This window comes from Camelus bactrianus, chromosome 21 (genome assembly GCF_048773025.1).
Source record: "Camelus bactrianus isolate YW-2024 breed Bactrian camel chromosome 21, ASM4877302v1, whole genome shotgun sequence".
NCBI classification, from domain to species: domain Eukaryota; kingdom Metazoa; phylum Chordata; class Mammalia; order Artiodactyla; family Camelidae; genus Camelus; species Camelus bactrianus.
In genome coordinates, this window is record NC_133559.1 from 6,703,919 (window position 1) to 6,724,109 (window position 20,191).

The 20,191-nt window shown below is 53.5% G+C and overlaps 3 protein-coding genes across 10 annotated transcripts; all 3 read right to left on the bottom strand.

Moving 5' to 3' along the window:
• Positions 1-2,382: 2,382 nt before the first annotated feature.
• S100A4 (S100 calcium binding protein A4) lies at positions 2,383-4,984 on the bottom strand. Its single transcript, XM_010954049.3, has 3 exons — positions 4,888-4,984; positions 3,825-3,977; positions 2,383-2,680 (listed from the first exon to the last, which is right to left on the bottom strand). The coding sequence occupies exons 2-3, from the start codon at positions 3,963-3,965 to the stop codon at positions 2,516-2,518; spliced, it is 306 nt and encodes a 101-aa protein (XP_010952351.1). The 5' UTR covers positions 3,966-3,977; positions 4,888-4,984; the 3' UTR covers positions 2,383-2,515.
• A 1,320-nt stretch (positions 4,985-6,304) lies between these two features.
• S100A3 (S100 calcium binding protein A3) lies at positions 6,305-9,092 on the bottom strand. 4 transcript variants are annotated; one of them, XM_010954047.3, is made up of 3 exons: positions 8,953-9,092; positions 7,296-7,441; positions 6,305-6,828 (listed from the first exon to the last, which is right to left on the bottom strand). In XM_010954047.3, the coding sequence occupies exons 2-3, from the start codon at positions 7,434-7,436 to the stop codon at positions 6,664-6,666; spliced, it is 306 nt and encodes a 101-aa protein (XP_010952349.1). In that variant the 5' UTR covers positions 7,437-7,441; positions 8,953-9,092; the 3' UTR covers positions 6,305-6,663. The 4 variants fall into 4 exon arrangements, with proteins under 4 accessions (XP_010952349.1, XP_045371847.1, XP_045371848.1 ...); XM_045515891.2 differs by lacking the exon at positions 8,953-9,092 and adding an exon at positions 8,914-8,933; XM_045515892.2 differs by lacking the exon at positions 8,953-9,092 and adding an exon at positions 8,252-8,366.
• Positions 9,093-16,898: 7,806 nt separating this feature from the next.
• S100A2 (S100 calcium binding protein A2) lies at positions 16,899-19,647 on the bottom strand. Of its 5 annotated transcripts, XM_045516033.2 has the most exons (5): positions 19,489-19,642; positions 19,302-19,393; positions 18,265-18,353; positions 17,955-18,108; positions 16,899-17,147 (listed from the first exon to the last, which is right to left on the bottom strand). In XM_045516033.2, the coding sequence occupies exons 4-5, from the start codon at positions 18,093-18,095 to the stop codon at positions 16,995-16,997; spliced, it is 294 nt and encodes a 97-aa protein (XP_045371989.1). In that variant the 5' UTR covers positions 18,096-18,108; positions 18,265-18,353; positions 19,302-19,393; positions 19,489-19,642; the 3' UTR covers positions 16,899-16,994. The 5 variants fall into 5 exon arrangements, with proteins under 5 accessions (XP_045371989.1, XP_010952348.1, XP_045371987.1 ...); XM_010954046.3 differs by lacking the exon at positions 18,265-18,353 and having other exon boundaries at positions 19,489-19,641; XM_045516031.2 differs by lacking the exon at positions 19,302-19,393 and having other exon boundaries at positions 19,489-19,624.
• Between the last annotated feature and the right edge of the window lie 544 nt (positions 19,648-20,191).

The following is a 20,191-nucleotide window of genomic DNA, read 5'->3' on the forward strand; positions in this document are numbered from 1 at the left end:
CAGGGTACCCCCCCCCACGCCCTAGGCTGTTCTCTTCCCACCCACTCCAGGAGCAGAATAGACACATCTTGAGATGGAAATCAGTGAGGGAAGACGTTTTCCGCCAAGGGCATGGTCAAGGTCATTAGCAAGTATAGAGCCTAAGATTTTTTTTTTAATTGAAGTATAGTTGATGTATAATTTTGTGTTAGTTTCTAATGTACAGCACAGTGATTCAGTCAGACATTAATATATTTTTTTCATTACAGGTTATTACAAGATATTGAATATAGTTCCCTGTGGTCTACAGTAGGACCTTGTTTATGTATCTTATATATAATAGTTTGTGTCTGCTAATCCCAAGCTCCTAATTTATCCCTCCCTCACCTTTTCCCTTTGGTAACCATAAGTTTGTTTTCTATGTCTGTGAGTCTGTTTCTGTTTTGTAAGTAAGTTCATTTGCATCATGTTTAAGATTCCACATATAAGTGATACCATATGATATTTATCTTTTTCTGTACAAATTACCTCACTCAGTATGATAGTCTCTAGGCCCATCCATGTTGCTGCAAATGGCATTATAATTCATTCTTTTTCATGGCTAAGTAGTAGAGCCTAACATTTTTTTCTTCAATTCTTGTTGGGGGAGATAGTTAGGTTTACTTATTTATTTATTTATTTTCAGAGGAGGTACTGGAGATTGAACCCAGGACCTCGTGCATGTTGAGCATGTGCTCTACCACTTGAGCTATTCCCTCCCCTCAAGAGCCTAACGTTTTGAAAGGGCTTTTCAATGAATTGTTTCTTCTAAACCTCACTCATCATCCCAGGAAAGAATTGTCAGAGACTCTCAGAATGGAGAACTGAGAATCAGGGACCAGGGAGGAGACTGAGGAAGGGAAGGGCTGGGTGGTGGGAGAGAGGCCGTGGACCAGGGTGAGCAGGTCCAGGGTGCAGTAATGGATGGAGCAGGGATCAGGGAGAGTTGCTTGTGTCTCAGGAGAGACTCAGCATTGCTCTGCCGGCACCAGTCCAAGCAGGAGGAAGGAGCTGAGTTAGGGGCTTAGCGCCTACCGCTGCTGCCGCCCCTCCCCAGCCTGCCTGGGTGCTCCCCGCTGCCCCCACTCCACTCCCAGGCCAGCCAGCAAGGCTAGAGAAGCAGCAGGGACGGTTGCTAAGCAACAGGAGTTTCCGAAGTAGAGAGTAAGACAGGAGGAGGCTCAAGGGAGGGCGCTCCCTGGAAGATGGGCAGCCTGGGGCCGGGGTTGGGGAAGGAGGGGGAGGCGGCAGAATTTTTCCTGGATCAAAATTCTACCCAAGTCTCTGTAGTCACACCCTGAGGGAACCTCTGAGTCATCTACCCACTCCACTGAAACTTGAGAAAAACACAATGCGATGAGAAGGAAAGGAGGAAGCTTGAAAGGTCAAGGGAACCAGACCTTCCCTGCCTCTGGACCTGCCTCTACTCACCTCTTCTTTAGGGTCCCCGTACCTCCCAGGCGTGGCCTGGAAGTCTGATGCCCATCCCACCCACTGCCTGCTGGAGTTGCTCGCCTTCAACCTGAAGGGAAACATCATGCCTGATCTTTTCTGGGTGGAAAAAATCTCAATTTCATTGATCAGATCCTATGTCTGGAATTTTGTCCCTAAAACTATGGTCACCTCCCACCATCTCCCTATTCCCACCCCAGCCACTATCCTCCACTCATCCCTTCCAAGGTCCTTTGTCCTCTGCTGAAGAAGCATGGCTGCTAACTGGTAACAGAGCTCATCCCAGGGTCTTTGGGACAGAGGTGGATGGCTGAGAGAACGATCATATCTCATGCTGCAGCCAACAGCCAGCTCTCCCGCCACGTTGCTTCCCTGATCCGACCATGGACAGGAAGGATTTATCCATCCTGGGGTTCGAAGCCAGAGCACTGGAAGGGGTGGCAGGACAGGGCTCGGGCTGTAAATGTCAAGACTGAGCCCTCCTCTTATCCCACTCTGGCCTCACTGCTTCTTCCCTGTGACTCAGCCCTTTCCCCCCACCCACCCCTAGGGTGTCCACTTCCATTCCAGACCCCAACCAAAAGCAGATGTGACCTTCCATCCCATCCCCGCTGCAGTCAGATGTCCGGCCAGAGGCAAGGTAGGAGAGGTGGGATGGGCAAGTGCGCTGGCTGAGGTCCCACAGCTGGGCTGTTCCATGCCTCTGGGGGTCCGTCTCCTTGCCTTCAGCTCCATCCAGAGTCAACTCTGTCCCCCACACACATGCACGCTCACCCACGTCCCTCCCTCACCTTCACTAGCCTGCTCTCTACTCCCCACAGAACTGCAGCTCAGCTCCCAGAGCCGCCCATACCCCCCATACCCCTCAAGCCCCACACCACGCCCCAAGACTCTCTCAGACCATCAGCCTCCTAGTGTTCAAGAATCTTTATTGAACTTGCTCAGTACTGAGCTTACGCTCTAGGGGAGCCGGGGTGAGGCACTGTGCCCACTGCCGACAGGGAAGACCCAGCCGGCAGGCCCCTCACCCACACCCGAGGAGCCTTCATTTCTTCCGGGGCTGCTTATCCGGGAAGCCTTCGAAGAACTCGTTGCACATCATGGCGATGCAGGACAGGAAGACGCAGTACTCCTGGAAGTCCACCTCGTTGTCCTTGTTGCTGTCCAGGTTGCTCATCAGCTTCTGGAACGCGGCTTCATCTGTCCTTTTCTGCAGGGGCGAGAAGCTGCAGGTAGAAACCAGAAGCCCGGCGTGGGGGTGGGCACAGAGCTAAGATTAGACCAGGTTTCCACCTCCAGATGGGAGTTTAGGAAGGCACAGCCCCTCCTCGGGAGACCCAGCATTGGACCTCCAGTCCTCAGGGCTAAGCTAGGGTGGGAGGAGGGCTATCCTCAGATGAGGAAGTCTGAGGACCTGGGTGCAACTGGAAAGGGGCACCACAGTGTGTCCCCACAAGGTTGTCTGAAGAATCCAATTGGAGGGATGGTATATCTCAGAAGAGTGCATGCTTAATATGCATGAAGTCCTAGGTTCAATCCCCAGGACATCCATTAAAAAAATAAATAAATAAACCTAATTACCTACCTACCCCCCCTAGAAAAACAAAAAAAGAGCTTTTAAAAAAAAGAATCCAATTAGACAAGAGTCATGAAAGCAATATATAAACTGCATAAAGGTCAATAGAGATGGCAGCTGTATTGCTCAGGGGAAGTCTGTACATGTGTGAGTGTCTCCGTAACTGTGTCTTCACATCCACAAGCCAAATAGGAACTTAAAAGATGTTTATGGGTGGAGGATAAATTAAGAGTATGGGATTCACAGATACACACTACTATATAGAAAATAGATAAGCAAGAGGGATTAACTGTATAGCCCAGGGAACTATATTCAATATCGTAATAACCTATAATGGAAAAGAAGTTGAAAATAAGTATATATAATTGAATCACTTTGCTGTGCACCTGAAACTCACACAATATTGTAAATCAACTATACTTCAGTGAAAAAAGAAGATTCATTGCTGGAGTGATGGCAAGAGTTGGACCGTCCTGGTTCATGAACCTCAGCTTTGTACACGGGCTGCTTTGGGAAGTTACTTAACCTCTCTGAGCTTCAGTTTCCCTCCAGTTAAGTTGTACAAAACACCTGGTGGAGAGTCTGACCAGTGACCTACCCGTTCATTCTCAGCCCTCTTTCTGCTGGGGACCAGGAAGTGAGCGTTCGGTGCCCACTGTGCTTCCGCCCCAGGCAGCCAGAGCGAGTTCTCTGCCCCGACTCGCCCAACTCAGAGGTAGATGCCAGCTGTAGCCCAGGCTTCACAGGAGACTGGTGCCTCCTGGGCAGTATCACTCACCCCCAAGAAGCTGGGCAGCTCCCGGGTCAAAAGCTCCTTTAGCTCTGACTTGTTGAGCTTGAACTTATCACCCTCCTTGCCCGAGTACTTGTGGAAGGTGGACACCATCACATCGAGGGCCTTCTCCAGGGGGTACGCCATGGTGGTCAGGATCTGGGGGCAGGGTCACAGAGACACCCCTGTTTTCCCTATCCCACCCCCAGTCATGTATTCTGAATGCCCACCCGACTCCCATCCCTCAGGGAGCACTTGGTGCGACCCTGCTCCCGCTAGAGAGGCTGCCTAGAAAAGCAGGGCTTGGAGGGGAGATGGTGCGGGAAATTCATGCTTGGGGCAGTGAACACCTGCAGGGCCCAGTGCACAGGCTCTGGGTTTCAGGCAGCCAGCTCAACAAGAGTGCTTTCTCCACCCCTCACTCTATCCAGTGTACTCCCATGGCTCAGCCCACAGCAGCCCCACCCTAACCCATTCTCCCTCCCAGCGCGGGGTGAGGCCGCTGGAGGCCTGCCCAGGGGCCCCGTAGCGGAAAAAACCAGCGGCCTAGAGCCCAGCATGGGGAGGGGCAGGGTGAGGTGGCAGAGGCTTCGGATGCAGGGGAGGGACCAGGAGGCCACCCTCCCTTGGGCTAGGCTGCTGCGTGCAGGGCAGAGGCTCCTAGGACACAAGCAGACAAAAGTCCACAGTCGCCTTCTGCATTCACCGTGCTCCCTACATCCGAGGGCGAACACACGAGCTTGTGCAACCCAGCAGACACAAGCCAAGGTGCATGCCCACCAGTCACACATGCGCTAAAACACACTACAGCATCTGCAAGCCCCAGCGTCACGAAACCACACAGAGGGCTCCCACCCAGCCACCTGCACACTTTTTCTTTTGTGTTTTTTTTTTCTCTCTCTTGCAAGCACACACGCGTGCATGCCCACCACACACACGCACATGTCCCAGCCCAGAGCCTCTGCATCAGAATCTCACATCTGGATCCACTTAGTCATCTGGTCCCCACCAGCTTCCCCTTCTTCTGCCCCAACAGCCCTTGCAAGCCAGTCAGGAGACCACAACTCACCAGGCCAAGAGAGAGGAAGCTCTGAGGAGAGAGGGTTGGGGAGAGAGGAAGAGTGGGGAGAGCCCAGCAGTGTGACCTATTTATACCCTGGCCAGGCCCTGCCCATGGCAGGGGATGGGGGAGAGCGGGAGACAGCCCTCCTATCGTGAGCTGATGTGGTAAATGCCACGGGCCCCCTCCACCAGCCCAGCCTGCAAACCCAGTTTCCTGCCCTGAGCAGGCAGAGATGGATAATGGCAGACCTCCGCTGGGCACAGGGAGGGGCCCTGGTTGGGTGGGCACCCCCACGTGCGCAGCTCAGCCTGAGTTTTAGGGAGCTAGAGGAAGGGGCAGTCTGTGCCTGGGGCGTGAGGGACAGGGATGGTGTGGTCCCACTGAGCAGCCGGCATAGAGGAAACGGGTTGGGGGTGGTGGGTAACAGGTGGGAAATTGCCCTGGAGTGAGGCTGCCTAGGAACACAGGGAAGGGACCCCAGGCTCGGTGCTGGGGACAACTCAGGCTGTCCTTCTCCCCTCCCCCAAAGGCTCTCTGCCAGGCTGGGTGACGCCCAGGACAGGAGCTGCAGGTCTCGGGGGAGGAACAGATTGACACCCAAGGAGGTGCTGGGACCCCCACAAGCAGGTCCATGGAGGAAGGTTTTGGGTGAAGTCGTGATGGAATGGAGAAGGGGAGTCAGGCCTGGGGGCTCAGAAACGGACTGAAGGGACCAAGAGAGGATGCAGAGGTGAGGCAGAAGGTGTCAGAAGAGGGAGTTGAGAGTTGGGATGGGTGACAAAAGTGATGAGTGCAAGTTGGGGTGGAAAGTTAGAGACAACATGGCACAAAATGGGGGAGGCAGGGATCAAAGTAACCTCTTCGGTCTGGGTATGACCTCAGGGATTGAGGGAGGGTCCGAAGTAAGGGGTTAAGTCCCTCAGGTGGCTGTAGCTTCTGGGATGGGGTCTGCCTGAAGGGGTCCCCTTCCCCCTCCAATGCAGGGCACCCCTCCTCTGCTGATCAGGGAGCAACATCTTAGTCAGACCTCTAATCCCATTAGTGCTGCACTGTGGGCTCCCACAACCCAGCGGGGCGGGGGGAATAGACCCACTCCCTCCCCTATAGCTCCACCCTCCTCCCAGAACATCCTGTCAGGTGGACAGCCCAAGGGAGCTGCTTCTTCAAAGACCCACGAGAGAGAGAGAGAGAGAGAGAGAGAGAGAGAGAGAGAGAGAGAGGTCCCCCAGCCACCAGCCTCCCACAGACAAGGTCCCTGTGTTGATCCCAGCCCCTCCTGCTGGATATTGAAAACATTTCATTTCCGCAGGGCCAGAAACTGCCCTCAGCCTCCCATCCTCCAGTGGCCAGAGAGGAGCGAAGCCTCGGCAGGACTCTGACCTGACCCCAGCTATCCTCTCAGAAGAACCAAACAAAGCCAAGTGATGCCAGTTCTTTATTAGGAGAGAAACAGGACCTTTCTCGCCATGGTCTCATTCCTGCACATACACTGTGGGCCTGGACAGTCTCAAAGCAGATCCCCGCCTCCAGCCAACATGGGCCACAGTGAGGAGGCAGCGGCTGGCTGCTCTACTGGTCACTCACTGAGATCCTTGGGGAGGTCCCCTCATGCCTCCTGGACTCGCAGATAAATGGGTTCACAGATCAGGGGCAAACCTGGGAGATTCTGGATGGAGGGGACACGAGGAGGGAAGGGGAGCTGACAGACCCAGGACAGCTCAGGGCAGAGATGGAGCAGGTCCTAAGCAGACCCAGATCCCTGCCCCAGGGCAGCCCTGCCCATTACTGAGAGCAGGGGGCTTCTGGGGGGCAGTTCTTGAAGTATTCGTGGCAGTAGATGCAGAGGCAGGCAAGCTTGTTCATGTACTCCGCGAAGTCCACCTGCTGATCTTTGTTGGTGTCCAGGACACTCATCAATTTATTGTAGTCACACTCCCGAAGGCCCGTCTGTGCAGGGCAGGGTTGAGGAGGGATGGGGAGGCAGGTTGAGGAGGACAGAACAGTCTCGTACACACATTCAGCTTCCCTTCCACCATCCTGGGTGGTCCCGCTCAATCCACACCCCTTCTATTCTGGTAACTCACCTGTGTCCGTCCCCCTCCCAAGTCCTCCTTCTCAGGCCATTTACTGAGCACCTGCTCTGTGCTACTGAGTGCCTACTGTGTGTCAGGCATTCTTCCCAGTGCTGTCGCTAGGTCCTCCGAACAGCCCTGCCAGGCCACCCGTGTGATGATTGTCCTCCCATTTCACAGGTGGGGAAATTGAGATTCCTGCTGTGTTAACCCGCTTCCTAGCACCCCCTCCCCACAATCCGGCCTCCACCCCCTGGCTGTCTGATTCTCAACTCATCTCCAGGTCTCTCTTTGCAGAGTCTTAGCAGTGCTTCCCGTGGGATGGTCACCCCAGGAGCTCACCGGGGTCCAGGTGGGCAGCTCCGTCTGTACCAGCTCCTTGAGCTCCGCCTGGCAGAGTGTATAATTGTCCCCGAAGCGCTCAGCATGTCTCTGGAAGCTGGATATAATTGTAGCCAACGCCTGCTCCAGAGGACTGGTCATCCTCACTGTCACAGAACAGGGGTACGACTCAGGGCAGAGGCCATGTCAGCCCCCTGCTCCTCCCTGCCTTCCGTGTGTCCCAGGGACTGTGCCCAGATCTGACTTAATCTCCTCCAGGCTTCCAGCCCCACAAACTCCCCCTCCTCTGAGTAGCCCTCCCTGACTACACCGGCCCCTCCTCATCTATTTCCCGACTGTCCCCTCCACACTTGTTCTTCCCCTGGACCGAGGACTTTTTTCTCCCCAACATCATTGCAAACCCCTCAGGGAGAGTGGCCCACCCCCTAGCTGGCACACCCCACCCAGGGGCTTCCTGAGGACTCCCTGATTCTCTCCACCTTTTCTCACCCCAACACCCAGCGAGGGCTCAGTCCCACTCTGCACCACCCCATCAGACACAGGCCCTGGCCCTAGAAGCCTCCTCCCCTTCCGACCCCAGAGTTCCTTCTCTAGGAACCTGTACTAGGAGACCCTGGCCCCATGTACCCCGTCCTCGGTCCCTTGGCAAGGCTGGGCATTCTCAGGGAGGGTCAGATCTCAGAAGAACCCCCACCACCTCACCAACACAGGTATGCACCTACCAATGTGTGATCTGCCCCACCTGAGGCCATCCCCCTGACCCCAGGGGTCTTGAGACAGAAGGCTCTGCAGAAGGGTACCCTGCTCTGTTAAAGGGGAAATCCTTCCTGGAATGGCCCACCCCCGCCATTCCACTGGCCCCACCCACCACCCTTCAGGGAGTTGCCTCCAGCCTGGGGAAACCATAAGGCAGCCAGGAAGGCATGTGTTGTTTCCATGTGAGCCCTATGACTCACGCCTGGTTCCCCCAGGGGACAGGAGTCCTGCAACACGAGGCAGCCTGGGCCAGGGCTCTCTCCCTGATGTTTCCCCCTCTGCTGGGCCCTGTGGAGCAAATGGCCAGCCTGGTTGTGGCTGGCGGGGGGGGGGGGGGGGGGGGGGGCGGACAGAGGTGCAGGGCTGGGGGAGTGGGAGGGGCCCTGCCCTGCCTGAGGTCTAACTGTCTGTGACAGCTCAGGATTGGGGCAGGGGGCAGGAAGGGTCGCGATGTCAGGGAACAGGGAACTGCAGAGGTGCCTGGCCGCCCTTCCCAGCTCCTGCCAGCCTGCCTGGCGCCACTGCTGTTGCTCTTTCAGAGGCTCCGTGCCTGGCGACCGGAAGGAGTCCTCTCCTCCGCACGGCCCTAGCCCGTCTCAACCTGCTGACAGGAATGAAGGAGGCGGTGGGGGCAGGGAGGGTGATAGCAGCACCTTTAGCTTTTAGCTCATTGCCCGCGCCGCTCGGCCAGACCTCAGCTCTGCACACCCCCAAACCCAAGCTCCCCAACAACTCCTCGCTGTAAGAGGACACCCCTGAATCCACCATATCTGATTCCCTTCGCCTCGTCAATCCCTGCTGTGGTCATCCCTCTGCCCCCTAGGCCAGACCCTGGGCCAGGAGCCGGACCACGGCCACTCACCACCCAGCCCAGGGCAGGACCCAGGCAGCCGGCACTCACCCCCGGTGCTGGTGTTTCAGCTCTAAGAGCCCAGCCACAAGGCATCCCTATTTGTAGCTTTCCAAGGAGAGAAAGGAGCAATTATGGGGGTCCAAGTAGGTCAAGCTGAGGGTGTCCCCAGGGGTTCCCCTGCTTCCTTCCTTGGCAACCCCTATTACAGGCCCCACCCACCCACCTAGCCATGCACACATCAAAGGCCCACTCTGGGCTGCAGACACCACCACCTCTTCATTTTCCCTCTGCACAGCCTCCTGCCTGTCTCCTTCCAGTGAGCTTGGAAGAGACAAGTGATTCATCACAACCATCCTCTATCCCTTCACATTGAAGAGACACTCCAAAAGACAAAGTGGGGACACACTCTAGCCTCACCCCCAGAGAATCCCCGTGCCAGAGGGGGTCTTGGAGGGCATCTGGTTAAGCCCCCTTATTTACGATGACAACACTGAGGCCATGAGACCACCTCCCTGCCTGATCTCCAGACCGATGGTGCTTGGCCGCTTTGGGCTGAGAACTGCTTCCTTCCCTGGGCAGATCGCCCGAGGGATGTCTTTGAGGCCTAGGAGGATATCCTAGGGGTGCTTCCAGAAGTCTAGGCTGCCTTCTCTTGGTTACCCCACCCTCCCCCCCGACACCAAGTGCAGACTCATGCCCGGGTGGCCTGTAGCCAGAGCTCCTCAGGCCTTTCCTGGCCCCCCTTGGCGCCAAGGCCGAGTTCCCTGCACTCCTGTGGGGTGGGGGTACATTGCCTCTGGGTTTTGGCTCAAGCAGGTAGCCCTGTGAGGTAGGCGGTGTCCCCCTTGTCTCCCCTCCTCAAATGGGCCCTTCCTCATGCCACAAACTGTCACAAACTGTCAAAGCCAAAGGTCATTTGGGCTCGGTTTGGCCAATGCCCTCAGGGCCCGAGGGCCTCGGCACCCTGCCCACCTCCTGGAGTCTGCTTTCACTTAGATTATGATCTCCTCAATACTTGCTGCCTTGTGAGCTCGCCAATGCTTTGAAAAAAAATGTTTTTATTTTATCCAGATTTTTGGTTGTTCTTAGCTGCAGCCCGCACAAGCCACCATGTTATCAGAAATGAAAATCCGTCGGTGTCATTTCCCTGTTCCCTCCCTCATCCCCGGGCCTGAGACACACACCCCCCCTCACGTCACAGGAAGAGAAGGCAAGACCCAGCAGAGTGTGGGAGGGGGACGAGAAGTCAACACCCAGGCCTCTGAAGACCCCCAAATGCCCCTGGGGCAGCCAGAGAGCTCACGCCACCTGGACCTCACCCCGGGCCCCGCACCCAGAGCTCGCCTGTGCCAGCTCGCTGAAGATGCGGCCCCTGTGGGTGAAGGGAGTGGGCAGTGGGGAAGGCAAGGAGGGGAGAGCTGTGATTAACCTTGTTTTATAGGCAAGGAATTATGGGGAGTAGGGGACAGAGGTGGGGGCCAGAGTGGACCAGCAATTAATTCGGTTCTAGGTCAAGCACTGTTCCCACCTATGACAGCCCGGCTCCGCCACCAGCCACCTCCCTCAAGCAGGTCACCTCATCTCTCTGGGCCTCCTTTTCCCATCTGTCGCTGGCCGAGGAAAATCGTGGCCACCACTCCACAGGATTGCTGTGAGGCTTAAATGAGTTAATATTTACAAAGCTCATAGGTAAATAGCGCTGGTACACGGTAAGGGCAACATGTTAACCGAGAGGTAGGTAACTTGCCCAGGTCACATAACTAATTAGCGGCAGGGTGAGAGCCTTTCATTATTAATATTATTACAAATATTTAGAGGCACCTGTCATGAGCATTGGGGGTACAGCTGTAAACAAAACAGACAAAACCCAAGCTCTGTGGCGAGGACCACCTCAGGGAAGTAACAGACACATGTCTGCTAGACTGGCGATGGAAGTGCTCGGAAGAACCATACAGCAGGGCTAAGGGGGAAGTGGTGGTGGGACCTGGAGAGCTTTATCTGGGTGGTCAGGGAAGAGCTGGGCAGCCTCTTCCCAGCCCGGGTCCTTCTCCTTCAGCTTTTCACGTTTCACGGCCTGGCTGCACCTGCCTGGGACGCCTCACCTTTGTTTGTCCACTGGGAGAGGCTCAGACTGCGGGGCATCAGGGGGAGAACCAGACCTTTCCCACGAGGTCACTGTCTCCAGGCTTCTGCCTCCACGCAGGCGGTGGGCAGAGCTGCAGCCTCTCTTCCTTTGCTTTCCCAAGTTCCTCTGGCCATGACTGGAATCTTCCTGGCCTGCTGAGAGTTCCTTCCCAGCGTCTACTCAGAAACCCCCTTCTGCTGTGGTTCCAAATGCACGTGACACCAGCCAGCCCTCCGAGACCCAGACAGGGGCCATCCCCCTCCTTTCCCACCCTCCGCTGTCCACACCGTCCACTCGATTCTCTACCCTGGACGGAGCCCAATGCCCTTGGCCTCTCTCCCAAGCTGCCCTACTGCAGATGTGGAGCTGACCCCCGAGAAGTGCGTCACATCTGGAAGAGAAGGAACCAGGTGAGTGTGGGAGAGTGGGAGCAGGTGCTCTCTGACCTGGCAGGGCTGTCCCTCTCTCCTCCCCATCTCTCCCTGCCTCTGGCTCCCACTGTCACCACCACCACCTTACAAAGGCTCCTGGGAAACTGCCTTGCCCCCTGAAGGTCGGTGTCTGGTTCTGCCCCTCAGGGAGAAATAAGATGAAGGGCCCCAGAGCACCCAGACACTCATGGGCTTGTGCCAAAGAGACCTGGGCCGGAGGGACAGGGTGACCCTAGCCCCAGTCCAGAGTCCCAGGGGGCCAATCAACCTCTTCAGTCTGATTCTCCTCCTTTCTCACCATCTGAGGCAAGTGTGGGGACAGTGTGGGAAGGAGTATTGGATTACTGGGGCTGGAGTCAAGGAGGCTTTTGCTACAGAATTGAAGGGGGAGAAGATCTGAGTTGGGGATCTAGGAGAGCCTGGGGGGCTTCGACCTACTACCTCACTGAATGCCCAGTCATTGCCTGATTGTCCCCATTTCCCAGATGGGAGCACTGAGTTGGTGGGGAGATGGATCAAGGGACTTAAATGTGGGCACGTGGGGAGCCCCATTTCAGTCATTCTCCTGCCTCAGAACCCACCTGTTGCTTTCAGTCTCTCTCTTCTTGGAGGGTCGATAGGCTGTCAGGGATAGACCCCAAAGAGCACAGGACAAAGTGACAGCAGGATGTGATGGGAGGTGCAGTATGTATTCCTGAGGGTCACCTCCCAGCCGCGACTCAGGAGGAGGTGAGAGAGAATCTGGCCAGCAGGCCTTTGAACAGCACCATTTCCCGGACCCTCCTGCTCTCTGCAGATTTGTGGGGAGAGGCGGGATGAGGGAAGATTGTTGAGACCAGCTAAGAAAGTTACGAGTTTGTTAGTTTGTCTAATACATAGAAGGAAGGGGGGAAGGATATAGCTCAAGTGGTAGAGTGCAAGGCTTAGCATACCCAAGGTCCTGGGTTCAATCCCCAGTACCTCCTCCAAAAATAAAAATAAGTAAACCTAATATACAGACGGAAATTAGCCCCAGGCAGTGCCTAGCCAGCCAGGGGCAACTTCAGAGGCAGTCAACTCAGGCCAGTGTCCACCAACCCAAAGAGCCCCAGAGCCTGGAAATGAGCCCCAGGATCCCACGTGAGCAATCAGACTACAGTAAACGAGTCGCTGGCAAGCGGACCCACTTCTTCCCCTTGGATTCAGGATCAAGAGACCAAGAGCATCTGGACTCTGCTCACCCAGGTCCCCTTCATCGCACACCAAGCTTTGGAGGAAGGGGAGGCACCCCACCACTACCCCATCCACCCCATCCCCATCCCATAGGGGTATAGGGGTAAGTTTCTTACAGACCCAGGTCAATTCCCAACACTGCTCTTGATTTAATCTCCCAGCCCCTCCTCCATGAAATGCAGAAACTAACAACACCTCCGAGTGCTACAAGGATTACTTGCAAAGGCCTAGTGGAGACCCCGGCCACCTCTCTTTTCATTGCTGGGGCCTGCCCAGCCTCACCTCACCAGCTCCAGACGTGCAGCTAAGTTAGAGCAGTGAGAACAGGCAGGTTGCCCCAGAACCTCCTCACTTCCTTCCACCTTTGGGGAGCTCTTGTCTGAGCTACTCTGTAAGCAGATCCAAGCATCAGCGCTTCCAGGGGACTAAGAAAAGTAAGAAAACAATTCAGGAAAATCTTGTTCACTGCTTGTCTACTATCCATGCCCCCCTTTCCTTATTATTAAAACCCTTTTTCTTTTCTTTCAAAGTGTCACGATGCCCAGCTCAAAATAGTTGGTTGTAGCTAGGACTAGCTATATTATATAGCTAAGGCCAAAGAGATGGAAGTAGAAATCCCTGGAGAGAGTGCTTCTTGCGTGATAAGAAGGCAAAAGTCTCTTGAAGGAAAGCTTTTTGCACCTTACCTGTCCTCTGTCTTCCAACCTGGAACATGGACAGTGAGACCTGGAGATATAGCAGCCATCTTGTGATCATGAAGCAACATTCATGAGGGGAAAAGCATACATGCTATAGATAACAGAGCAAAAAAAAATGAAAAGACAATGGGTGTCATATGACACGTCTGGGCCCCTGAACCAACCCTGAACTGCCTACCCCGGACTTCTTGTTATATAGGGCAATTAAAGCCACTATTATTAGATTATCTGGAACTCAAAACTGCATAAATTCCTAACTGATAGAGATTTTTACATCTGAAAGTGGAGTCCTCAAACAAAAGAATCTAAAAGGTGAAACTGGCCAAGTGGAGGAGGGAAGATAGTGAGATATGAGGACCCAATACATACAGGCTGAAAAATCAGGAAGCTTTGCTAGAAAATGACAAAATATTCAATCAAACTGTCCCCTGATGTATCTTGGGATGCAGACCAAATGGAAACCTAGGTGCAGTGATAGAGGAAGTGGTAGGAAAAGCTTAGCAAATCAGCATGAGCTGGCTGGCTCCTGGAAACTTTCATCAAAGACCTGAAAGAGAAAGAGGCTGCTATTACAAAAACTTAAAGTGGGTGTAATTGGCTTTGGGACAAGGCAATGAATGGGTGCAAGCTAGAATGACCTCAAGACCTCAAGGAGGTTGCTAGTAATAATTTGAAGGAGAGCGAGGAAGTTGTTACTGGAGACTGAAGAAAAGGAGACCCCTATTGTGTCGTACTGGAATGTCTGGAAACGCTAGTATCCATGGTAACGTGCAAAACAGAAAGATTACCTAATGAACTCACGGGTTGGCTAAGGAGATTTTTAGACAGAATCCTGAAAGTCCCAACTGGCTTCTTCTGGCTGCCTGTGATAAGATATGAGAAGAAAGAAATAAACTAAAGAAGAAACTCTTCAGCTTTGAGCAGAATTTAGAGGAAATATAGAGGGCCCCAGACAGCCTTTCCAGGCAGCAAATGGCTCTCAAAGCAATAAATAGCCTCAGGGCAAAGATCAAATCCGAAGCCATGCCATGGTAAAGGGTTTCAGAGTGAGATCACGTCAGAGGAGACTTCAAAAGGGTTTAAGGGCACGTCTCAGATCTTCTCAGACAAACAGTATGGCGTCTAATAATTTTACTTATTTGTTTTTAATTTTGTAGGGGAGAGGTAATTAAGTTTATTTATTCATTTTTTTAATGGAGGTACTAGGGGATTGAACCCAGGACCCTGTGCATGCTGAGCACGTGTTCTACCACTGAGCTGTACCCTCCCCCTTGGCTTCCAATAATTTTAGAAGTGTGCCTCTTGACCCTTTCAGACAAGAAGGCCTTTAAAAATCATAAGGGCATTTTCTCACAGCATCCTGACTCTAAGATACAGAGAGGCACCTCTCAGAGAGATTTGTAAATATGGCTTTTGTCTAATCAAGTGAATTGTAAGTTGATACACAGGAAGCCCACAACATTTTTAAAGGAATTATATTATCTGGGACTGAAAGGACTACAGACTGCTCAAAACAAAAAGAAGCTATGGGCAAGAAACAGGCTGAGAAATCCACTTAGCTACAAACACAGACATTTCTTATAGAAAAGAAAGAGTTAATTCAAAATGAAACCAAGAGCCTAGAGGGTGGGGCCAAGAAGAACCATTTATAGAAAGCAGAACTGGGTCCTAGTCAAGAATCTGGTGGCATGTGTCTGACACAATTTCAGAATTGCTATGGACCAGTGACCACTTTGTGCCTCCAATCCACCACCACCCCTTTTCGTTTTTGTTTTTTTTTCTGGGGGGCAGAGGTAATTAGGTTCATTTTATTTTATTTTTTAAAGGAGGTACTTGGGATTGAACCCAGGACCTCGTGCGTGCTAAGCATGTGCTCTACCACTTGAGTTATACCCTCCTCCCATCACCCTTCTTTGAATAGGAGTGTTTATTGGAGTTATCGATCACTGTCTCATCTTTGTACAGTGAATGTGTTGTTTGCAAATCTCTAGATCAAAGGGAATCATTCTTGAGGACCTGGTCTTGAGAAGTTGTGGAGGAACTGCACCTGAGAAGCCAAATCCGTATCTAGAACTGACTTAAATAACAGGATCCTGGATCTTCAAGTTGATGCCTCCATGGAATAAGACTTTAGATTTGGGGAAGGAAGTGAGTACATTTTGCACACGGAATGGATGTGAACTGTGGTTGCTAGAAAGCAGACTACAGTACGTAATCGCCAAAGACAGTCACCATCAATTTCATGCATGCTGTTCCTCACATTAGAAGATGGAGCCTAATTCTCCTACCCTTGAATCTGGGCCAAACTCAATAACTTGCTTGATCAACAGAATGCAGCAGAAGCCATGTGCTGGGATTTCTGTGATAAATCTTAAGAAGCCTCACAGCTCCCCTTTGGGCATCTTGGGATGCTTGCTTTGGGGGCATTCCCTCTCAGAACCAAGTTGCCGTGTTCTGGGAAGCCCAAGCCACACAGAGAGGCCTTGAGTGGGCATTCCAAACGGCAGTCCCAGCTGAGCTCCCAGCTGGCAACCAGCATCAGTTACTAGACACATTGAATGAGCCACCCTGGATGCTGATAGCTTGAACTTTCAGATGACTCCAGCCCCACCTTCCATCTCCCACATGAGAACCCCATCATCTGATCCCAGTCTCCGCACAGAACCTTGAGAGATAATAAATTCACTGTTTAATTTACCAAGCGTTGGGGTGGTTTGTGATGCAGCAATAACTGGAAGAGCATCTTTGAGCCACTGGACCAAACCTGAACTGCACACCACAGACATCTTATTGTCTGAGGCATTTAAATGTCCATTTATTGAAGCCATTGTTAGTTAGGTTTTCTGCAACTTACAAGTGAATACATTCCTAACTAGTAAAGAATCTGGTAACTGAAGTGGGTTCCATCGAAGAAAAGAAAAAAAGAACCTAAAATGTGGAATTGGATGAAGGGACGAAAGAATAAAATATGAGCACCCTAACCTTTGCAAACTGGAAAGTTGGTGGTTTTGTTATGAGACAGCAAAGCATTTGGCCAAACTGTCATTTGATGCACCAGAGGGTGCGGAATAATATACAGTCACTTAGGCTACAATCTTAGGCAACAGAGTAGAAAAAATACGAATGTTGGTACGAACTGGCTCCTAGGAGCTTTCAGCAGAGACCAACAGGAGAAGAAAAAACCCAGACTGGAGCTAGCCAATCAGAAAGCAGATAGAAAAAGAAACACAGCTTTGCTAGAAACAGGGACACTGCCTATGGCCTGCGATCTGACAGGAAGTCCTTAATGCAAAGCTCTGCCAGGCTGGTTAGACTAATGCCCCTCGAGCTGATCCTAGAACAACTGATTGTTTGTAATATTGAGTGTCAAGGTCTGTTCTTCATTCTGAAACTATATCCTTCCTTTTTGTTGAAGTTTTCTTTTTATGAAATGCTAGTGATGGTGGATGGTATTTGCCCTTTTAAAATAGCTTTATTTGGCAAAATTTTTAAAATGTTAGCGATATTGGTCAACAAGCAAAAACAATATTTTCAACAAGTGAAAAAGTTTATTGAGTATAAAACTAACTACAGAGAGTCCTCCTGGGCCCCCGAGGCCCGCGGGAGGGAGGCGAGCGTGCTGCATCAGGACCGCCCTGGGGCGCCCTGGAAGAAGTCATTGCACATGATAGTGATGAGGGCCAGGAAAACAGCGTACTCCTGGAAGTCCACCTCCTGGTCGCTGTTCTCATCCAGATCACCTATCAGCTTCTTCAGGCCCTCCTCGTCCACCTTCTCCTGAAAGCGAGAGAGTGGGGTCATCAGCGGGCTGCTCCCGCGGGTCAGAGCCTCGCTGTCCCTCCGCACTGAGCAGCCGGGTGAGTGGCGGGCAGGCAGCCCCCGGGAGCCACTGGGCGGCCCCGTGAGTGGGGACAGGGGGTCTCCAGATCTCCTGGCTGGGAGTGGGGAACACGCCAAGCATCTCTAAGCACAGGATTCGCTCTACTCCCCACAGGAGCCCAGCGAGGTGGGCATTACCCTCATCGGCTGATGAGGAAATGACAGTTTTCTGAGGCCACCGCCACTCCCCATCACCAGCAAAGTGAATTCAGAAAAGACACACCCTTTTTCATGCCAGCCAAAATAAAATCAAATTAGACAAATGAGACCAAAAGAAACATTTAAAAAGAAAGGGCCTGTCTCAAAGTTCAAAGCCTGAGACCTGACTTTGGGATTCCTCAGGAGTCGGTAAGGGGAAGGCAAGGGGCAAACTGAGAGCTGACTGCGTCTCTCCGCAAAATGTCCCGGGGGGTGTGTCTTCGCTGGACTGCTCTCTCCTTACACACTTTTGTAGTTTGGCACATAAATATGGAAAATGAGAGAGAGAGAGGACACACACACACACACACATGTTGTGCGATCATGAGCCAGTCACTTTCCCTCTCTGGGCTCTGAGAGTGCCTCCGTTCTCTGAGGCCATGAAGGGCCCGGCCCCACCCTGCTGTCTACGTCAGGAGGCACCCCAGAGGAAAGGAGAAGAGATTTATCCTATGCCCCCTAGACACACACACCAGGATCCTCCCGCCCTAGGCCAGCCCCACTCACCCCCACAAAGCTGGGCAGCTCCTTGTGTAGAAGTTCCTTCATCTCCCCTTTACTCAGCTTGAACTTGTCTCCCTCTTGGCCAGAGTACTTGTGGAAGGTGGTGACCATCACAGCCAGCGCCTGCTCCAGAGGACTGGACATCTTGGATCTGGGGCTGCAGAGGTGGCAGATGATGGAGACCCACTTCTGCCCGTGAGCCCCGAAACTGCCTCCCCAAGCCTCTCTCTGAATGGGAAGGCAGGGCTGCATCTCCCCCTCAGCCCGTGGCTCCCTGGGCCGCCTCCACCTCCCACTGAGGGCAGATGCTCACCCTTCCGCTGGCTGTGTTCGGAAGGGCCTCAGGGCTCCTCTGATCCCACTTGGGGCCCACCCCCGAGGCAGGGCTCCCCCTTTGAGTGTCTGTGGAAGGGAAATGGCAGGGCGATCTGAGTCCCATCTGGGATCATCTCTCTGCAGCTCCTTCCACAGGCCAGTGGGCTCTGTGCCAGCGCTGGGGAGGCAGGCACCTCCATGGGCTACTCACTGGGGCTGCTGGCTCCCCTCAGGGGTAGGAGGGTCCCTGAGGGGTCATTTCCCTCCTCAGCCAGAGGGTGTCGCTCTCTCATCTAACTGGAAGCTCCCCGGGGCAGGCACATGTCCTCCCTGGGACTCGGGGCTCTCATAGGGCAGGGAATGTGTCTCCCCTCATACTGGAGGCCCCTAAGCGGCGGTGCTGGCTCTATGCAGATGGGGCATGGGTAGGGTGGAGGCAACTGAACACCCTTCTCCCCAGGAAGGATCTTACTGGGGCTGGAATGAAAGAAATTAAAAGCCCAGGGCCCCGGGATCAGGAAAGAATCTGGGACATAAGGACAGACCTCGGAGGTCATCTTTTCCAAGGTCCTGCTTCGAGAATGCTCAGACCAGCCCAGGAGGGTTAGGCGGGTCCAGGGGGAGGCCAGAGGAGCTGGTGTCAGAGGCAGGGAGAACCCAGGGGCCCATCCTGCCAGCCCTGCCTTCAGGAGGTGGGAGAGGACAGGAAGCGGCAGTGGGCAGAGCTAGGCCGCTACTCAGGGCAGGGACCCAGGAGGGCCCACGCACTTGAGAGCCTTGGCTCTTGTTCCTGAGTCCTGCTGGAATCCAGGATTTTGCAAAAACAAAAACAAAAACAAAACAAACCCAGGATTCTTGTTAAAGCGCTCCAACACACACACACACACACACACACACACACACACACACACACACACACACACACTCTCTCTTCATACTCCTAGGCCTAGACCTCCAAGAAGGGCTTCTAGACTGACACCCAGACTGGGAGCCCCAAGAGGGGGCCTCAGAGTAATCCCTAAACTGAAACCTCACCGAGGAGCCTGGAAAGTCTCAGTCTGACACTTCACAGGAGGTTCCCTTCAAGTGCAGAGACTCACAGAGGCCCCAGGACTCTTCCAGCAATGCTATCAGAATGAGACAAAGATCGAGACAAAGGCACAAAGGCAGAGACCGACGGGGGTCCTCCCCACCCAGCCCTCAGCAGGACAGAGTTACTCACCAGACCTGATGGTAGAGAGAGACTCAGGACGGAAAGCAAGGGCCAGGTGCCCAAAGTGAGGATTTATATGCCACCCACAGGCCCCCAACACGGAATTCAAGGAAACCAAACCTGCCCTAACCTGATCTCGCCAAAGCCTGGCTTCCTGCCACCCCCACCTACTCCATCCCAGCCCCCTCCTTCCCAGAGACCGCCAGCCCCACCGCCAGCTGGGGACAGTTCTAGGCTGGCCAAGGGCAGCCCCCAGGCCCACCCAGGCCACGGTGAGGAGCGAGAAGCTGGAGGTGTCGAGGGGAAGGGGGATCCTGGGCCCACAGCGTGGGGAGGCAGCCCCTGTTCCTGGGGCCTAGAGACTCAGACCAGGCCGTGTTCTCATGACACATGCCTATGAGTCATGGCTCACTGGTGTATCAGAGGCTGCAGGTGCACACTGGGACTTCACAGGTGTGTTTGTGTGTGTATGTACATGTGTGCGCGCTGGGGGCTAGCAGCAGCTGGGGGGCATCAGGAAAGAGAGGGCGGGGTGACCTCAGGGAATGAGGGAAACACAGTTACATTTAATATCTGGCACCACAATACCTTTTAATGATGTAATGAGGAAAGTTGATGTGCCTAAAAGTACCTGCAAAAGACCCCCTTTGTGTTGGAAGGGGTCTGGAAGGAGACAGGGAGGCAGTGAGAGGTGAGATGGCTGTTTACCATC